Source organism: Mesoplodon bidens (genome assembly GCF_964165515.1).
Source record: "Mesoplodon bidens genome assembly, chromosome: X".
Lineage (NCBI taxonomy): Eukaryota > Metazoa > Chordata > Mammalia > Artiodactyla > Ziphiidae > Mesoplodon > Mesoplodon bidens.
Window position 1 is genome coordinate 122627051 of NC_138163.1, and position 18749 is coordinate 122645799.

Below are 18749 nucleotides of genomic sequence, written 5' to 3' on the forward strand. Positions count from 1 at the left end.
TGGGCAAATAGGAAACAAATAGCAGAGACCTGGGAGCAATGTCTTTACATATAGTAGAGAAATTCAAAGTTGCCATATATGATTTTACGGAGAAAAGAGCTAATTGCATTGTACCAGTTATTCGTTTACTGGTTCTCAGCCCCAAATTCACCCTTCAGTGTTTGCTCTATGATGATAGGCAGGTCTCTTCAAATATTTCTACTTCACAGTAAGGACAATGTTAAGCTTGTGCCAGTAGAGGGTGCTGGAGGGATACTGCAGGGAGAAGGAGGCTTCTCTTCCCTTTGGGCAGTGTTTTGCTTTTTCTTGCTTCTGCTACAATGTCCATCAGTGACACATGTGTGTGGGGACATCCATGATGCCCAGACTATGCAGTCCCTCAGTGACCTCACAGCCTCAGTCTGGGCTCAGTGACCACCATCCTGTGGCCCTCTCAGCCTCATACCCACGTCAGCACCCCACTCTCTCTGTGAGCTCTCCTACCAGCATCACTTGCCTGTATCCTCGAAGGTTGTTTCCTGCTTGTCTGGACCAGCTCTGGTTTAGGCAACTCAGTGAAGCCGCAACCTGACTGTTCTAATGATTTCTGACCCTCAGTGTGGGGGAAGGTGTCCACCTCAAGCTGTCCTTCCTTGGGTACTCTCCCCCAGTCCTAGGGCATGCTTTAGAGTCTCTTTACATCTATATCGGTAATCTTCTACCACAGTTTAGTAATTATTTAGATTAAACTTCCCTTGTTTAAGTTACCGTGTGATATCCATCTCCAGACTGATTCAATTACCTTTTTGAAGAAATCTTTACATTTACAGTAACAATAACTATAGTTTTAAAAAATCCATAGTGTCTTTGATCACATAAAGAATGGTCTTAGATTAAGATAGTCCTTCAATTTCTCTTTTTTTTTTTCCGGTACGCGGGCCTCTCACTGTTGCGGCCTCTCCCGTTGCGGAGCACAGGCTCCGGACGCGCAGGCTCAGCGGCCATGGCTCACGGGCCCAGCCGCTCTGCGGCATGTGGGATCCTCCCAGACCGGGGCATGAACCCGTGTCCCCTCATTGGCAGGGGGACTCTCAACCACTGCGCCACCAGGGAAGCCCCAATTTCTCTCTTTTATGTGGTCATACTGTTTTCTACTGATCTTGTGAGTTAGTCACCAAAGATTTATGGCATTTAGACCTTTGAAATCACAGACACTCCAATCCCCCAGCGTAATCAGAAAGGCTAATTTAGTTTGTTCACAGCTAGTAAGTGCCAGAATGGGGTCAGGACACAAAATCTTTTTAACTCTCAAATTGCTGCTCTTTCTATTACATTACTCAGCCTCACTTGACTCAACAACTAAAATGAATACTCTTTGAGAGTGAGGATTGTACACTCAGAGTCAATCTGAATATGAAAGTATTTTACAATGTATAATGTTTTCAGCAAATGTCATATTAGCAAAAACATTCGTAATATACCAACTTACATACTGTCTATCCAAATCACAAAGACACACGAAAAAGACACAGTGAAAACAGATTATTTTGATTTTTTTATGTGTAGTTACATTCCCATTAGTATATACACTTTTTTTTTTTGTCCCATAAAAGACAAACTTCTTCTAACTCCATCATATTCTATCTGGATGTCTTCATTCCTGCACAAGACATCAGTTGTGGAGAACTTAATTTACAGTTAAAAAATTTATAAAGCAATAAAGCACCAAACTGCCAAAACCTGAAGATAATCTAATACGGCACTCAAGAAATCAATGCCTATTTCAGTAATAGAGTTAGCATGCTTCTTTAGATTGACCACAAAGACAGTGAAGGGGGCCAAAATAGAAGGGTCACATTAACTTTCAAAATAAAGAAGGATCCTAATGCTTTCTATCATAAAACTCAGTATTAGAATTCATGTTTTAATGAGACTGACCATAATTTGTATGTTCAAATGCTACAGTTACAACCAAAATGTCAACCATACAAAAACATTCAGTTTGCAATGGCCCAAGATCACAGCTTTAAGAGAAGAGTCTATAATTGGCAAAGCTGCCATTTCACAGCTTCAGGGACCAACATAAGATTATTTTTATAAAGTAATTAGACCGCCACTGTTTTCCAGAAATCTCTAAAGATAAAATATTAATATGATGACTTTTATTTTATTATGGGGCATGCTGCTGCCCTAGTACTTACATCTGCAAGGTTTTGGGAGATTAGAAGGGGGAAACTATGCTTACATAAATGATATGATATAGATGGTGGGGCAAAGTCTAAAATGACCTTTTAATTTTCTCCTCCAGGCTCTTCTCTTAACCTAACTGTTGGTTCTATGCGGTTTTAGCCATTGCTAGTCTAGAAAGCGGAGAAAGGAACAATAATCTCAGCCCAAATGGAGCTTAGGAGTAAAGAACGCATACACTTAAAGGAAGGAAAAAAGTACACACAAAATTTTCATGAAATAAAACAAATAGTTAATAAGCCAAAATAAGCCTAATTCATGATCAAACCTAAATAAGTAATGAAAAAAAATAGCTTGGAGAGAAAAGAGAGGAGAGAGAAGAAAGAGCATTCATGAAAATACCCTGTAAACTGTAAAGTACTATATATATAAGATAGTGTTAACACTAAAATAATAAAATAGGCATTTACTTTATTTATTCCTCTCATTATCTTTATAAAAATGATGAGGGTAAAATGCTAGCACAAAGCAAGTGCCATATACAAGATCACACTGTTGGTTAATGTAAAAGGTGTATTTGAGTTCAGTACAATCTGATTTAAACAATGTGACTTTAATGATCAATGCCTGGCCTGGGATTTCCATGAGCTTATCAAAGCTGACAAGTGTTCGCGGTTCACCAGCGAGAGCAGCAGAGCTGTGACAAGCAGAATAAGTCTGCTAAAGCACAAGGTCTGAAATGGCTTCTCAGGAATGCTTCTCTCTCCAGATTCAAAGATTGTAGTGAAAGGTGGGAGTAAGGGGAAAGTAGGGTACAGAACTGAAGAGAACTCCAGATTCCCTGCATCTGATTTCCTGTATAAAACAAGGATCTGTGCAGAGCAAAACCAGATGGGCTCCAGCACGCCAGGGAACGCGTAATCAGCGACAAAGCCTAACTGAGAGGGAAATATCAAATCAAGAGAGGTGAAATATATTCCTCTTTATCATCAGGTGATAAGCACTCAGATATATAGTACATTGATATCTGCATTTCCTTCTGTCCTTTATGGTCACACTCTGCCGTCTGTTCCATTATATTTAACGGCAAATTCCAAGGAAACCCAAGCTTCCCAGTCTCCTTTTATTCATTCTCACGTTTCATATTAATAGACATCTCTGTCTACCACTGAAACCAACCAACCCTCTTTTCTACCCAGCTTTTTGGTCCTCAGAGTCTACTACTTTCTCATAAACAACTCTCTCCAATTTTAAAGATAAAAAAGCTGAACAGGAAATGTAACCTATGGAATGTCCAAGTTTCTTTAGACTGTTTCACTATGTAGAGAATAAAACTATCCATTCAAGGCCATCAGGATTATAAACATAATAAATATTTACTTTTATGATGAAAAATTATAAAAGTAACATAAACTAACTGAAGAAACGTGGGAGGACATTTGAAATGAACAAACAAAAAAAATCAGCTATCATCTTACCAAATAAACACAGTAAATATTAATATAGAATATTTTCTTTTTCAATTTCAATGGTAATTTATTCTTTGTTTATAATGCTTTGAATCTGGTTTTTACTTAACATTATCATTTAGAATGTTTCCATTAATACTGTCACAAAATATTTTTGGTATATTCATAAATTTATTTATGGATAATTTATTCATAAATCATATATTCACTAATACAACTTCAAATAGCATGAATATTTAATCCTGTGAATGCACCATAGTTTACTGAAGCATTAACCTATTATTGCCTATTTTTCATTATTACATATAATTCAGCTATAAACTCTTTCTACAGAAAACGTTATTGCGTTTTAGAATTTATTTTTAGACTAGATTCCCAAGATAGTATAGGAATATGGACTCTGGGGCCAGACCAACTGTGTCACTTGGCAAAAGTCATCTAACCTCTTTATGCTTCTGTTTCCTCATCTGTAAAATGGAGATGATAGTAATAGTACCTACCTCATAAGGTTGTTATGAGGACCAAATGAGTTAGTTTATACCGAGCATTTAAAATAGTGCCTAAGGCATATGTTAAACACTACATAAATGTTAGTACAGTATTAATGTTTTTGAGCCTTGAAATTGACTAAAACTTAAAAAGGTTTTATGAACGTACATGCCTAGCAATATGCTGTGTCCATTCTAATTTCATCAGATTCGCACCAGCATTTCAATATTTTTAGTGTGTGTTAGTGTGTGTGTATTTGTATTTATGAATCGATAGGTGAAAATTTGTATTTCATTAGTTTTACAGGAAATCCTTGTTTTCTGAGGATAACTGGAAAGTAATGGTAGTCTTCGTGGTTTAATTTAGAAATACAAAGCTTGTCTCTTTAAAAAAATATATAAATTCAATGATATTTGCATTATATTTTTGATTTATCACTAAAAACCCTCATTTAAAAAATAGTAGTTAGAACTCATATACTTGTTTATTCCTCTCCATCTATTATAGACTCAAAGTTTGTATCCCCCCCCCAAATTCATATGCTGAAACCTAATCCCCAGTGTGATGGTATCTGCAAGTGGAGTCTTTGAGAGGTAATTGGGTCATGAGTTTGGAGCCTTCTTGAATGGGATTAGAGTTGTTATAAAAGAAACCCCACAGAGCTCCCCTTGCATCTTCCACCATGTGAAGACCCTCTATGAATCAGGGGACAGGCCCTCACTAGACACCAAATCTACTGGTGCCCTGATCTTGGATGGCCTAGCCCCCAGAAGAGTGAAAAATGTTTGTTGTTTAAGCCACCCAGTCTATTGTATTTTTGTTAAACCAGCAGGAACGAACTAACCATCTCATCTGGTTTTGTTGTTCACCTTCAGGCCTTTGCTACCACAACCTTCCTATCCCGGAATTCAACTTTTGTTTCATTTATTTGGTAAACATATTCAAGTATACTTTTCAAAATGGTCCTTTAGTGATCTTGCTGATCTAAAAATATCTTTTTATTGCTTTCACTTATGAATGATAATTTAGTTAGATATAAACAGTTTTGCTTCAAAGGCTTATGGATTTTGTTCCATTGTCTTCTGGTAGTTAGGGTTTCAGAGTAAATATGTGAATACACTCTAAAATTTGTTTCTTTGAAGTCAAAACCTCACATCTCTCTCTTGCCACTGGTTGAATGAATGTAAAGTTGCTTCTTGCCATAGAAATTGTAAAATGTTACAGAAAATATCTTGAAATTGTTCTTTTTTAAAATTGTATAGTTGATTTACAATGATGTTAGTTTCAGGTGTACAGCAAAGTGATTCAGCTATACACACATTTATATCTATTTTTTTTCAGATTCTTTTCCCTTATAGGTTATTACAAAATACTGAGTATAGTTCCCTGTGCTATACAGGAGGTCCTTGTTGGTTATCTATTTTATATACAGTAGTGTGTATATGTTAATCCCAAACTCCTAATTTATCCTTCCCCCCACCTTTCCCCTTTGGTAACCGTAAGTTTGTTTTCTATGTCTGTGGTTCTATTTCTGTTTTGTATATAAGTTCATTTGTGTTGAAGCTGTTATCTTTCCAACACATTATCTGACTTTGTTGAGTAATCCAAATTTCCCTATTTTTTTTCTAAATTATTCTATTATATCTTTGTTTCCTATTACTTTCTTTCTTAGAAGCTAACAATTAATTGAAGGTGGGTTAACCATAATCTATACTCTATAGCTATTATCTTCTCTCATTTTTGTCTTTTCATTAATTTACTAAATATCTGAGCATCATTAAAGTTTATCTTGTGTCTCACCATTTCAATTTTCTTCAATATCCAGTCTGCTTTTTGCTGCTTTCAGCATGGTTTAATTTCTTTTTCCATGTTCTGAGTTTTAGAGACTGTTTTCTTAGCCCATATCATGCTCAGTCTATAGTGGCCTTACCTTCTTTATAGTATGGTATTCTATTTTAATAAAACAATGTTCTTTTAGTTCTTACTGAGAACATTAAATAGATGTTCTTAATAAACTTACTTCATGGGGAAAGATTTTCTTCTAATATATGAGAGGATATTTCCTCTTCTCTTTCCCATTCTTTTTCTTTACTCATCTTTAAATAGAGATCTATGTCAGGAAAAGACACACCTCACAACTTTCCTGAGCTATTTCAGTTTGCCCAGGTATTGAAGAACACTCTGATGCCTGTATTGCCTCTGGAATTCCTAGGATAGAGCAGGTTTTCATAAGTGATAAGTTCTGCTTCCTCTTGACAAGTGCCTCCCTTACCCTCCAGACAAAATAAAGATATTGGGTCTGGTCTGAGGCGGTTTATGTTCTAGTGCATATCTCAAGCTACTGTAATCTCTACTAGGTTATATGAGTACACATACTCACCTTACATATTAAGAACAAAGTCTCTTACAAATATTGAATCATTATGTTGTATACCTGGAACTAACATAATTTTATCTCAGTAAGTTTTTTTTAATTGTTAAAATTTACCTTAAAAAAGAGCAAAAGCTCAAAAAATGTTAAATCACTTGACTAAGGTCACTGAGATAGAAAGTGATAGAACTAGGATTCAGACACAGATTTTTAAACTCCAAGTGATTTCTTCTATATTACAAGAAACCCAGAAAGAGACTTTTCTGAAAATTTTGTTTTAAAGAAAGTATTCCATTGTAAAGTTAACTATGCTTCAAAAATAAATAGATAAATAAATAAAGTGTCCCAGCATTACATACCAAGTGGAATACTATACTATTTTATTATTTTTAAAAAATGATTCTTACTGTGAGAAAAGTAATACACAAGTATACAACCTTCTAGTGAAAGCTGGGCCATCCTTGCATAAAAAGGCCAGGAAGGGCAGTGGAATAATAACATGAAAATACAAGAGCTTTCTGAGCTGAATTGATTGGTTAATGCCATCCACTGTCTCAATCATTATCAGACAAGATCTTTAAATTCTCACTAGCTGAAATGCAAAATTGCCGAAGTAAATATATTGCTTTTATTTCTAAACTTCTTCAATGTTATTTATGTTGTCACTCATCTCTAACAGAGGTGAAGTTATTAGGGCAGATGAGCATCAACCAAGAAATGGATTAACAAAGAAAAGCAGCAGCAAGGGCTTCCCTGGGGGTGCAGTGGTTAAGAATCTGCCTGCCAATGCAGGGGACACGGGTTCAAGCCCTGGTCCAGGAAGATCCCACATGCTGCGGAGCAACTAAGCCTGTGCGCCACTACTGAGCCCGTGCTCTAGGGCCTGCGAGCCACAACTACTGAGCCCACATGCCACAACTACTGAAGCCCGTGCGCCCAGAGCCCGTGCTCCGCAACAAGAGAAGCCACCGCAATGAGAAGCCCATGCACCTCGATGAAGAGTAGCCCCTGCTCGTCACAACTAGAGAAAGCCCGTGTGCAGCAATGAAGACCCAATGCAGCCAAAAGTAAATAAATACAATAAATAAATTTATTAAAAAAAAGAAAACCAGCATACTTCATTAAGAAGAAAGAAGATGCCTTTCTACAAAGTATAATGTACTCATACTCAGTATTTCTAGTAATAAAATAAAATACATGCAAAGTCATGAATTGATTCAATAAATAAGGCCAAGTTAAAATTTAGAAGGTTGGTGAACACAGAATCAGAGTAAAGGCAGTTTGATTATTTTATGAAGTACTTCATCCAAATGACAACAGAGGTAAATTATCTCTGTTATACAACCAAATACTTTTCTCTGATCTCTTTTTGTCACAGGTCAAGAGTGAAAAATTCTTATTTCAAATCTCCTTTTCTCTAGATTCTTTATTTTATTGCATTTAAACCTTGCTACATACTACAATCTTAAAGTACTGTGTCATATTTTTCTATTAAGTTACAATAGAATGGTTATAACTAATATAACCTGTTATGTTTTGACTTTTTTGTACTTTTCCTATAAAATACACAGGGCTCACTTTTTTATAGGCTGTAGCTTTTTACTTAATAGCTAGTTAAACAAAGGAATACATATTTTGTAATGAAGGTGAAAATAAATCCAAGTATACTTACCACATGAAGAATTTTATTCTCTGTTTCATATACAGTACAATCCTAAAAATAAGAAACATATACATTAATTTTAAAAAATCAAGCATTCCTTTTAACTAATATATTCACATTGGTTAGCTCTGATGGTCACTTACAGGGATATTTTAATTTTTGCTTAACTGTGTTTTCTAATTTTACTAATTTTAAACACACATAATAAAGGACAATATACATTGAATAGATATAAAAACAAATATTGGAAAAATTACTATAATCATTTCCTGTCTAAACTTTTACATGTGATAAATGTATTTTGTTGAAATATTTCCAACATTTCAAATACTGATTTATTATAGATTGGAACGTTAAGAAAAACACTAGTACTTATTTCAATAGTCATATCAAAAATCTCAAAAATACTTTATTGCAATATATTAAATACACTTTTATTATGCACTTAAAATTGATATATGCTACTAATGAATATCAAGTTTATAGTTCTTGCCTAAATTTGAGTTCCTGAAATTACAAAAAAATTATTTTTAAAAATTTACCATTGTCTTTTTATCTGCAATTGCTAGACTTACAATAAGCAGTAATATAGCAAAATGATCTTTGCTTAGAAACTTCGCGTTTCTATGGTTCAGTTTACTCAAGGAATTTATAAAATGGGCACGATATTATAAGTAAACCAATAAGGATGTGTGAGAATCAAATGAGGAAATGAAATAAATGGCTTAGCACTATCTGGCATACAGTAAATGATAAATACATTTTAAGTATGAATTATTGTTGCTCTGTATCATTTAAAAATTTTAAATTAATTACTTTTATGTTAAAATATAAAGTTAACTAATTATTATTTGGCTATCTAACTTTGAAAAAAATATCCATATTCCACAATACTGCATATTTCGAGGAATGAGAATCCATGTCATTTTTACCCCTGAATTTAATTTTGACACAAAGGAATCTTACTCAACATAGCTTTTGGTAATGCCACTTCACCACAATACCTTGTCAGAAGAAGTACATATTCTTATTGGGCCAAAATTTTTCAAGTTAAATTTAGCCTAATTCATTTCACAAACTAATAGAAATACTTAAGGATTGGGCCTTGCCATTCTGTGCCAGAGGAGAAGTTTGTTACAAACACCATCATATCTGTGTCTATATACTCATATAAAGTCAACTCTTAATAATTACCTATGAATTATGTGTACAGAGGAGCCAAGGTGTAGATAAAACATTTATATTTGGAAAGTGCATTTGTACTTACATCTGAATTTGGAAGAGTCCAATTTTACAGAATTAACTTCAAACACAATTACACTGGGAAGAGACGATTTGGGAAGAGCTGGGAAGTTGCCCAGTTTCCCCATGCTGCCTCTACAGCTAGCTTCAGCTGTAATGGATGCAAGTTTCATTAATTACCTACCTTCCTAGAATCAGAGGATATGATTAAATGTTCAAACTCCAAAGGGATTCTTCTCAAGGAAAAAGGTAAATATGATCTAAATGAATATTCTGCTAGTGATAGAATAATCACACAGAGTAACTATTTCAAGTCTCCTTAAAATATACTCTACTTGTACCTCCCTAGTATGATATAAGAAAAAGAACTGTTAACCAAAATCTTATACTATTTTCAGTAATCATATTGTTGGTAGTAGTGTTGTTATTCTGTTATTGTTTTGTTGAAACTGTTGTGTGTGTTTTATAGGATGAAGCAGTTGAACAGTTATATGACAGTATCATTCTATCACTCTTGGTGACATTGGTAAGTAATTTTAGCATGGGAGAAAGCAGATACATATATAAGCAGTTAAGTAAAAACCTTAGAGTCTCTTGATGTATTATGTATGTATGTATGTATGTATGTATGATTCTCTTAGCTCTGTCCACTGAAAAAGCATAGAAACAATGACCAATTTAGTAATAAATGAATTCCCCACAATTGGTGGTCTTCAAATACCATTTCCCAAGCCTTCTTGAAAAATGGCTAATACCAGATCTGGGATAGGAACTGTACAAGAGGAGCATGGATTATATTGTGACACAAGATAGAAAGAAGCTATTAAAGACTATGAGTATTGTGTCAGTAGGACTCAGAAGCCAACATGAAGAGATTCTCACTGGCCAGAGATGGAGCAATTTGAGCATCTAAAAGGATAACTGTAATGGATGGAAACAGTAAATATTACTAAATATTAAGTATATTAATATGTTTGAAGCTAAATTTTAAATATACTAAATGTATCTAAATATATTTAGTAACAGTTTAATAATATTGAATATATTAAACCAATTGGATAATGTATAATAAATGTACTTTTCCTCTTGATTCAGCAAATATTAATCACCTGTGTTAAGGATGTAAGGATGAATAAAACATGGCTTAGAGAAGTGCAGTTTAAGGAGATAGGCATTCACACAAATAAGTTAAAATATGTAGAATTCTACAGTCTCCATGCAGTTTTAAGTTTCAATAACTTTAGAAGTATAAATGCCATGAAGTTACACAAATCAACATATGAAAGGTCAATTATTTAAAATTTAAAAATATTAATATATTTCTTATTAAAATTCAACAAAACCACTGTGTTGGGCTATACATTGTGCAAGTCAAATTTCAAACTTTGTAAAAACTTTCATCAGCTGCTCCTCCTCAGTGACTAAAAGGATTACATTTGTGATCCTGGCCTTAATATTATTCAAAGAAATGAAGTACTGATGCATACTTGACAATTTTGAGATGACCCCACAAAATAAAGTCTAAGGGAGCTACATCAGGTGACTAAGGTGGCCGAGTATTTCCATGGGTCTAAAAAACTGTCACACACAAATATTAAAATTAAAAACTTACCATTTGAAATAAAACTAAGTGATTGTAAAAGAAATGGAAATAATTAAAATTCAAATGATGTTTGTACCATATTTATATATGTGAAGTTATTAAAGCTTAAATATGCACTAAGACTTTTGGGACACCAATAATTACTATAATAAAGGCAGGATCATGGGGCTGGGGAAGCAGAGGAGGAAACAACTTTAACTTTGCCTTAAAAAAAATCAGGACAGGTGGCTTTTAATTGGGTCTTAGAAAAAGTAGGTCTTTTAGGCAAAGAAAATAAAGGCATTACTGCAAAAGCAATGAAAGTACACCCAAACACAGTTAAGCTACTGCAGTGATTTTTCAGATTTTACTTCTGTATACATGTGAGAATCACTTGGGCAGTGGGTTAAAATGCTGATCCCCAGGTCCATCCCCAGAAATAGAGATTCAGTAGATCCAGAGTATGGGTCCTCAAGATGATTTTGATAAAGATAATATTTTGAGAAACATGTATTCTATTTTATAGGATATCATGTGATAGAAGAATACCAAACCAAATCAAACCAAAAATGATCAAATATATAGAATCCATAAAACAGTAAACTGCTTTAAAAAACAGTATCTGCTAGCTCACTCTAAACAGTTCTCAGCTTCTCAGAGCTTTGTGTTTTGGTTACACGTTCCCCCAATTTATTGACTGGTTTTTCTTTTTTCCTGCTAGTAAACTTATTTCTCTTTAAATAGCTTACTACTTTGAATACTGCTTCTACTTGTCTGTATCTCTACCTTCTTTCAGCCAGAATGCCTCTTCATTATTGAAAACCAAAGGCTTTCACAAAGGTTGAGACACAGCAAAAACAAAACAATAAAGCAGAACAACACAAAAAGCACATATTAACCTGCTGCTTTATATTAGGGAGAAGAATAGAAACTAAATGACTATGTGCTATTTAGTTAAGCTATAATTTCTTGGAGTTCATTTTATCGTGCTAAATATTTATACAGCCTTAGGTACTTTGAGGGAGTCATCTTATCAGTAAGTTATTTTATTTCCATCAAATTGTGATTTTAAAGTATTTGCTTCTGAAGTGTTGGTTTTGTTACAACTTAGGGCCAAATCTTTTCCCAAAAGGTCATACCCCCAAGTTTTAAAAATAAAATCGCACTGCATATGGAGAAATCTCCATTTTATGAACTTATTCATACTATGGAAAGGTACACCTCTGACGTTCTAGTTATTTTTAGGTTAGGATTAAATTTAGATTTTTAAAATTGGATTTAGAGCTATGCCACCATATACTCCCAGGAATTTTCTTCAGTAGCTCATGCTGTCTTTTACTGTACATGCAAAATAACACTTGCATTTATTTCTTCTTTATCCTTTTTACATATAATGCTTATACAAACCATGTGATGCACATTTAAATGCCCTAAATTCCTAATATGACAATATTCATAAAAAAGAGGAGTGTTTCTTCAATTTTGATCCCTTTTTTTCTTAGCAAAATAAGATCATCCACACAGGATCATAATCAGTTACCCTTTCTGTGAAACAATGATCCAGTTGCTATACTGAGCAGAATACATAAAAAAATTCCATCATATATTTTACCATAACTGTAGAATACTTTGTCACCTGGGGATTAGGATGCTCAGTACAAGTAATATTTCTCATCAACCGTGTATTATAGATAGTCACAAGAACAGTACATAAGTTATTAATATTGAATACATAAAGAGAGAGTGAAGAGAAATAGTGTATGTCTCTAATGTTATATACTATTCCATGGAACTTTATAACTATAAATGCTATAAATTTTCATCTGTATCTTTTTAGAACATATATTATAGTACATTTATACAAATAATATAAAAAATATTGCTTTGCTTACAAGTAATATTTAAATAATCCATCTATGCAATCCTTTGATAATGGTACTTGCATAATGAATACTTCACATATTCTATTATTAACGTATCAAAATTTCTTCATATGCTGCTTCAGTGATTAATTCATGTAATGAGTTAGTGTTATACTCTTATTCATTCATTCATTCACTCAAGTCACAATACCATTCACCAAAAAGTTTTTTTTTTTTTTTTTTTGGCATCTTCTAAATGCAATTCACTGTCAGGGACTATTGGGTGATCAAAGATAAATTAAACTTGGTCCTTGGCCATTATTTCATTATTTAGTAGAGAAGTAGGTGAAACTATTCAAATAATAATACAAGTTAAACAAGATAAATGCTAACAGAAGATCCCCCCAAAAAGGAGATAAATCCTTACTTGTTAACTCTGGAATGACCTTCTGGAGGAGATGATATTTTAGCTGGCCTTAAATAGCTTTTAAATCTGGAAATTGGGGGTTCATGAGGAAAGATCATTCCAAATTATGTGAACACACTGAACAAAGGCACAATCAGGAGTAAGCAAAGCAATTTGGCTGGAGTGTAAGGTATGTGGGGTGAGTGCAGTGAGAAAGAAAGCTTAGAAAAAAATGTCATATTGTGGAGAGCTACTAATGATAGGCTGGAGGAATTTTGTTGTTTTAAAGGGAATAAAAGCTTTATTTTTGTATAACAATCTACTTTGAAGACCCATTCTATTAGGGTAGCAAAGACTTAACTCAGTCGATTGACAACTTCTTGTGACTTTCATTTGGGCGAGGTTGAAGTCAGGGTAGCTTACCTAGTGCCATGGTTGGTGTTAAACAACAATGTGAATGATATACGTGTGTGTATGTGTTTGTGTGTGTGTGTGTGTGTGTGTGTGCTGGGGGGATACAGGGGTGAGGTGGGGTGGTGTGGGAGCAGAGTTCAAACTCTCTGGTCTAGCTTAACAACTCAAATAGACATCTCTTGCTCCTTTTCTCATAGTTCCTTTCCTCTTGTTCCTTTCCTTTAGTTACAGGAGTAACTTTGGTGCCAGGTCTCAGATGGAAGAGACCTGGAAAGTTGTGTACCTTTCTAGACGTACCAAGTAGACATTTCAACTCTAGGGAGGATGAAAAAGTATGCTCTTTACTCTGCTATAAGGGAGTGCTCACAGATGTGTGAGTATGGGAAGTATGTGATCAAACATATGTTTTATGAAAATGATGAGGAAGAAGGCATGGATTCGGAAGGGAGAAAAGCTGGAGGCAGGGAGGTCAGTCGGAATACTTTTTCAATAGAAAACGTGATATGTAATTAGGACTTGAACTGAGGTTATGATGGTGGAAGGGGAGATGAGAAGAGGTGGATGACATACATGTAGCCAGGAATGAGTGAACTGGGCAACTGATTCATTAGATACAGAGAATAATGGGGAGAGGAAAGTTAAACATTACCCCAGGCCTAATGGATGAATAACACTGTAGAGATGATAGGAGGAGAGAATTTAGGGAGAATAAAATAATTCTATTTTGGGCATATAAAATTAGAAGTTGCTGAGAGGACGTATACAAAGCTGTCCAGCAAGTAGCTGAAAAAGCTGAAGTGGATCTAGAACATAACCAGATCTGGGAAATATTTACATTAAAGAGACAATTAAAGGTACAAGAAAAACAAACAACAATGAATTCATCAAAAAAGAATATGTGTAGTGAGAAGATAGCTAAGGACAAGATCAGACAATGCTTATGTTTAAGAGCCAGATGGAGGAAGAGTTAGTTGTGTGGCCAGGAGTAAATGGAGAAAGTGGTGTTACAGAGACATATCTAATACAACTTATAGTGATAATAGAGTTATAATAATATATTCTATGTCTGTGCTATCTAATTCAATAGTCATTAGACATGTGTGGCTATTAAGCACTTGAAATGTGGCTAGTGCAAATGAGGAACTGAATTTATAATTTTACTTAATTTTAATTAAATTTACATTTCAACTGCTACATGCAGGGAATTCCCAGGCAGTACAGTGGTTAGGACTCCGCACTTTCACTGCCGTGGCCCAGGTTCAATCCCTGGTCGGGGAACTAAGACCCCGCAAGATGTGAGGTGCGGCCAGAAAAACCCCCAAAATTGCCACATGCAGCTAGTGGTTACCATGTTAGACAGCAGTGCAGGTCTAGAGAAATCTACTATAGTCCATCCAACAGTTGGAGAAGCCATTTACCAAGAAACAAATAACAGTAAAAGCAATATCTGGGAAGAAAACATAAAGGGATTTAATTCCCAGTCATTAACCAGATCCTTCAGGTTTTTTTTTTTTCCTTCAGCAAAGGGCAGATTCCAGTCTACTATGACATCGACAGTAGTCACACAGTACAATGACCCCAATTCTCTCTGTAAGGTAATATATGGAAAAGCATGAAAATGAATCCAAAGTACCCATCACATAGCTTTGTGGGCACAGAGAAAGCAGTGCCAGTGATAAAAGATTTGCAATGGATGAAAGATAAAAGTCCAAACTAAATTAAGATTCATCAGAGACAGAAAGCTGACTGAGTGTCCCGAGTGCAAAGAAGAATGGCCACGGTGAATAGACGGGCATCGACATCCTTCCTGAACGTGTTATCAAAACACCATAGTTTAATTCTAATTTCAGATAAATGTTCTTGGCAAACAAGGCAGAGGTACAATAACCCCACAACTACCTCCTTGGCAATCCCTTCACCATTGTGACTGACTCAATGACCACATACTTGTTTGTCTTTCTGATGTTATTTTGGAATGAGAAGAAGAATGTTCATGAAGGATGGTATCTGTTGAAATTTAAAAATGACCAGTTTTTAAAAGAATTGGCTAAGATTTTCATTAGGTTAAACAAGGTTACAAGTTGTAATATAAAAAGTGCCATTAACAAAGAATGGGAGGAGAATGTGTGGGTGGGCACGACCTTAGAGGCCATCTTAGTCTTTCTGTTGGTGAACATAACCATATTCTTCTGCATCTTGGATCATATTCCTCTTCAAAATTCTGCTCCAGTTCTCCCCCAGGAGGTCATCTAAAATTAAACCCCATTTGACTCTAATCACTCTTGCCTTCCAATTGACAATGAAAGACTAATGTTCCAACAGTTGAATGGGTGTGGAAACGAATCTTTTAGCATATAGAGACTTGGGGGTACAAGCAGAAGTGAGTCTGATTGTTTTTTTCAGCATCTAAATGGCTCTCCAACAAATCCAAAAACCACTGAGGCTTTTCAAGATTGAACTGTCAAAAGGCATAAAAAGTAAAAATGTCAAGTCAATGTACCATTGACTAGAAAACTCATTAGAGTGAGATTGTGATCCTGTAACTTTAATAGCTTTGTTTTGACAACCCGAAGGGGCAGTGAATGAGCTAATTCCCATTATGAACCAAGCTTGTTTATTCTGCATGTCTTGAGTCAAGACCTAAATGATTTTGAATGGCCAATCAGATAACTACTAACTGTACATATTTTATGTTTCCAACAGTAATCTATTTGTTAGTCTTAGTCTTTCCCATTAGATTGTCAATATTTTCAAAGAAGGAATCTTATATTCAACTGCACTGTCTCCTTAATTTCTCAAGGTGCTCTGTACACTCTATAAATAAAATGTGAATTTATCAGTTATGATTATTTTCTTCCATTGATTCTCTATTTTCATATTCCACAGTAAATATTTAACACTGGTTTTATAGGTTAGGTGTAAAAAAATGAAACTTTTAAAGCCATATTTTTAAAACAAAACTAACTGCTATACAAACCAGTAGAGTACACTTAGTCTCTTCATACTCCTATTTTGTACAAAAATAGAGTTTCACAGTTTTAAAATAACTTTAAACATGAGTTTGGTTTTAAACTTTAATCTGCATGGTCTCAGCAGATATTTTCAACAAAAATAATTGGGCCTTTCTCAGCATGAAGATTCATACTATGCAAAAGATATCAAGAATTTTATATTCATTCAATGAAGCTAAAATTTCTTTGTAAGTCTCTCTAGCTTCCACATGTTCAAGTTACTTACTGCAATGACCATCTAATATATCACAATGAAAAGAATATCTATAGGGTCTAAAATTGGGAGACAATTTTTCCCTTGTGACAAATTCAGCTAAAGAGTTCAAGCAAAGATAAATACCACACCCCATTACAAATAAACATATAAATTAAACATTAATTCTTCAATTCAAGATCATACACTTGGCTGCCAGAAAATAAATGAAAGTTATAGTATATGTGAAACAAATTCTAAGTATTAGTTTAAAAAATTCCTTAAGCTCATGTATCTTTGTCCTTTTTACCTACTTAGAATGCACTTTCTTGGACAAAATGAAACCATTTCTTTTCAGTAACTGTGTCCAACATATGAAAAAGTGCCACTTACCTGGGCACTCAATAAATATTTATAGATCACTGATGATGATAAGATATTTAAATCCTAGCAAATACTAAATTGTCCGAGTAATACTACTAGCTCAAATCTAGGCTTAACGTGGTACACCTTCAAAATAGATATTACACAGAATCAGTATCCATTTAGTGTTTCCTAGTCATAACACTGAGTGATTATAAGGCAGAATTTTATGCTTTGAAAGATTCGAGAAGTCTCCCCCTCCCACCAAACCTACCACCCCATATTCCAGTAGATTATACTTAAAATACCAAGAGACACACACATGCATACAAACACACTATTGAGGGAAAAGAAGAAATTCTTCAAATTCAACCTTTACCAAGCTGTTTTCTTGATATTTAAAATTTCAGCACCTAATTTTATTGTCTCTTTCCTTATATTCAAATAAACATTGTTGTCCTTAAAATTCTAGTATAATGCTATACTGGAATTGTTTAGAGATTCGTTACTGTAGCAGATTTGTATTATGATTTCTAAATATATACTTTCTTTTTTTAAGGGAAAAATAAACTTCCTGGAGCCACTGATGTTGGCCATGGATCTATGACTTACTTTGTTCAACAAAATGTGAGCCAAAGTGCTATGTCTTATTTCCATGCAGAAACTTTAAGAACCAGTACATAGTTCACCATGCTCTCTTTTCCCTCTCTCTGCCAGCAGTGTTCAAGAAGTGGCTACTCTGAGCTTTGAAGTGAAGAGGATGTGGAAAACAGCTATAGCAACCCAGGATGGACATGGAACATGAGCACTGGATATGAGTATTATTAAAAGCCACTAACATTTTCAGGTTGTTAGTACAGCATAATCTAGCTTACTTTGACTGATACAATCCTCCATAAAAGAAAAGAGGGAAAAATAGAACACTCAAGCAAATGAAGACCTAACCAACGCAGAGTTTAATGCAATAACTATTCTATGAATTTTACATACTGTACCTCTTCATTTCAGGAAATATGAGGTGCTATATCACTCCTCACACAATGTAATTCACAATTAACCGCAGATTACATTCTGCTACCTTCATGCAAATCTAGTCTTTTCCCATCTTGTATTTTAGAGAATTTTTGCCTCATTTTTTAAAGTTTGATTCATGCTCACTTGTCCTAATTACTTAATTCTGACTAGTTCTTCAACCTGCCACTATCAATTACAATTTCAATCCATTATTTCACTTGTGTTAGGGCCTAATTTAATCTGAATTACCTATCTGATGTTGGTGGTTATTCTGACCCAACTCAAGAGGCCTGGGTTATTAAAAACTACTTTGGCAGCAGGGCAAAATGCCTCAGAAAATCAGTGCCTATAACTATTAGCTCTATATTTTCTTTGATTTGCTGCGTTCATCTTATGTAAGTATGAAAATCTATGTCATAGATTTTGTGTAATGATTCAATGATATAATCCATGTAAGGCATAATATGATTCACAATAAATGCTAAAAATGTTGTTATTATTCCT

At 34.4% G+C, this 18749-nt stretch overlaps 1 protein-coding gene across 5 annotated transcripts in view; it reads right to left on the bottom strand.

The window, feature by feature from the left end:
• The window catches only part of CNKSR2 (connector enhancer of kinase suppressor of Ras 2), a 254002-nt gene that overhangs the window by 147650 nt on the left and 87603 nt on the right, over positions 1–18749 (bottom strand). For all 5 annotated transcript variants that reach the window (XM_081222654.1, XM_081222653.1, XM_081222652.1 and 2 more), the window contains exon 5: positions 8168–8209. In XM_081222654.1, coding sequence (XP_081078780.1) covers positions 8168–8209 — 42 coding nt within the window. The remainder of the gene's footprint in view (positions 1–8167; positions 8210–18749) is intronic.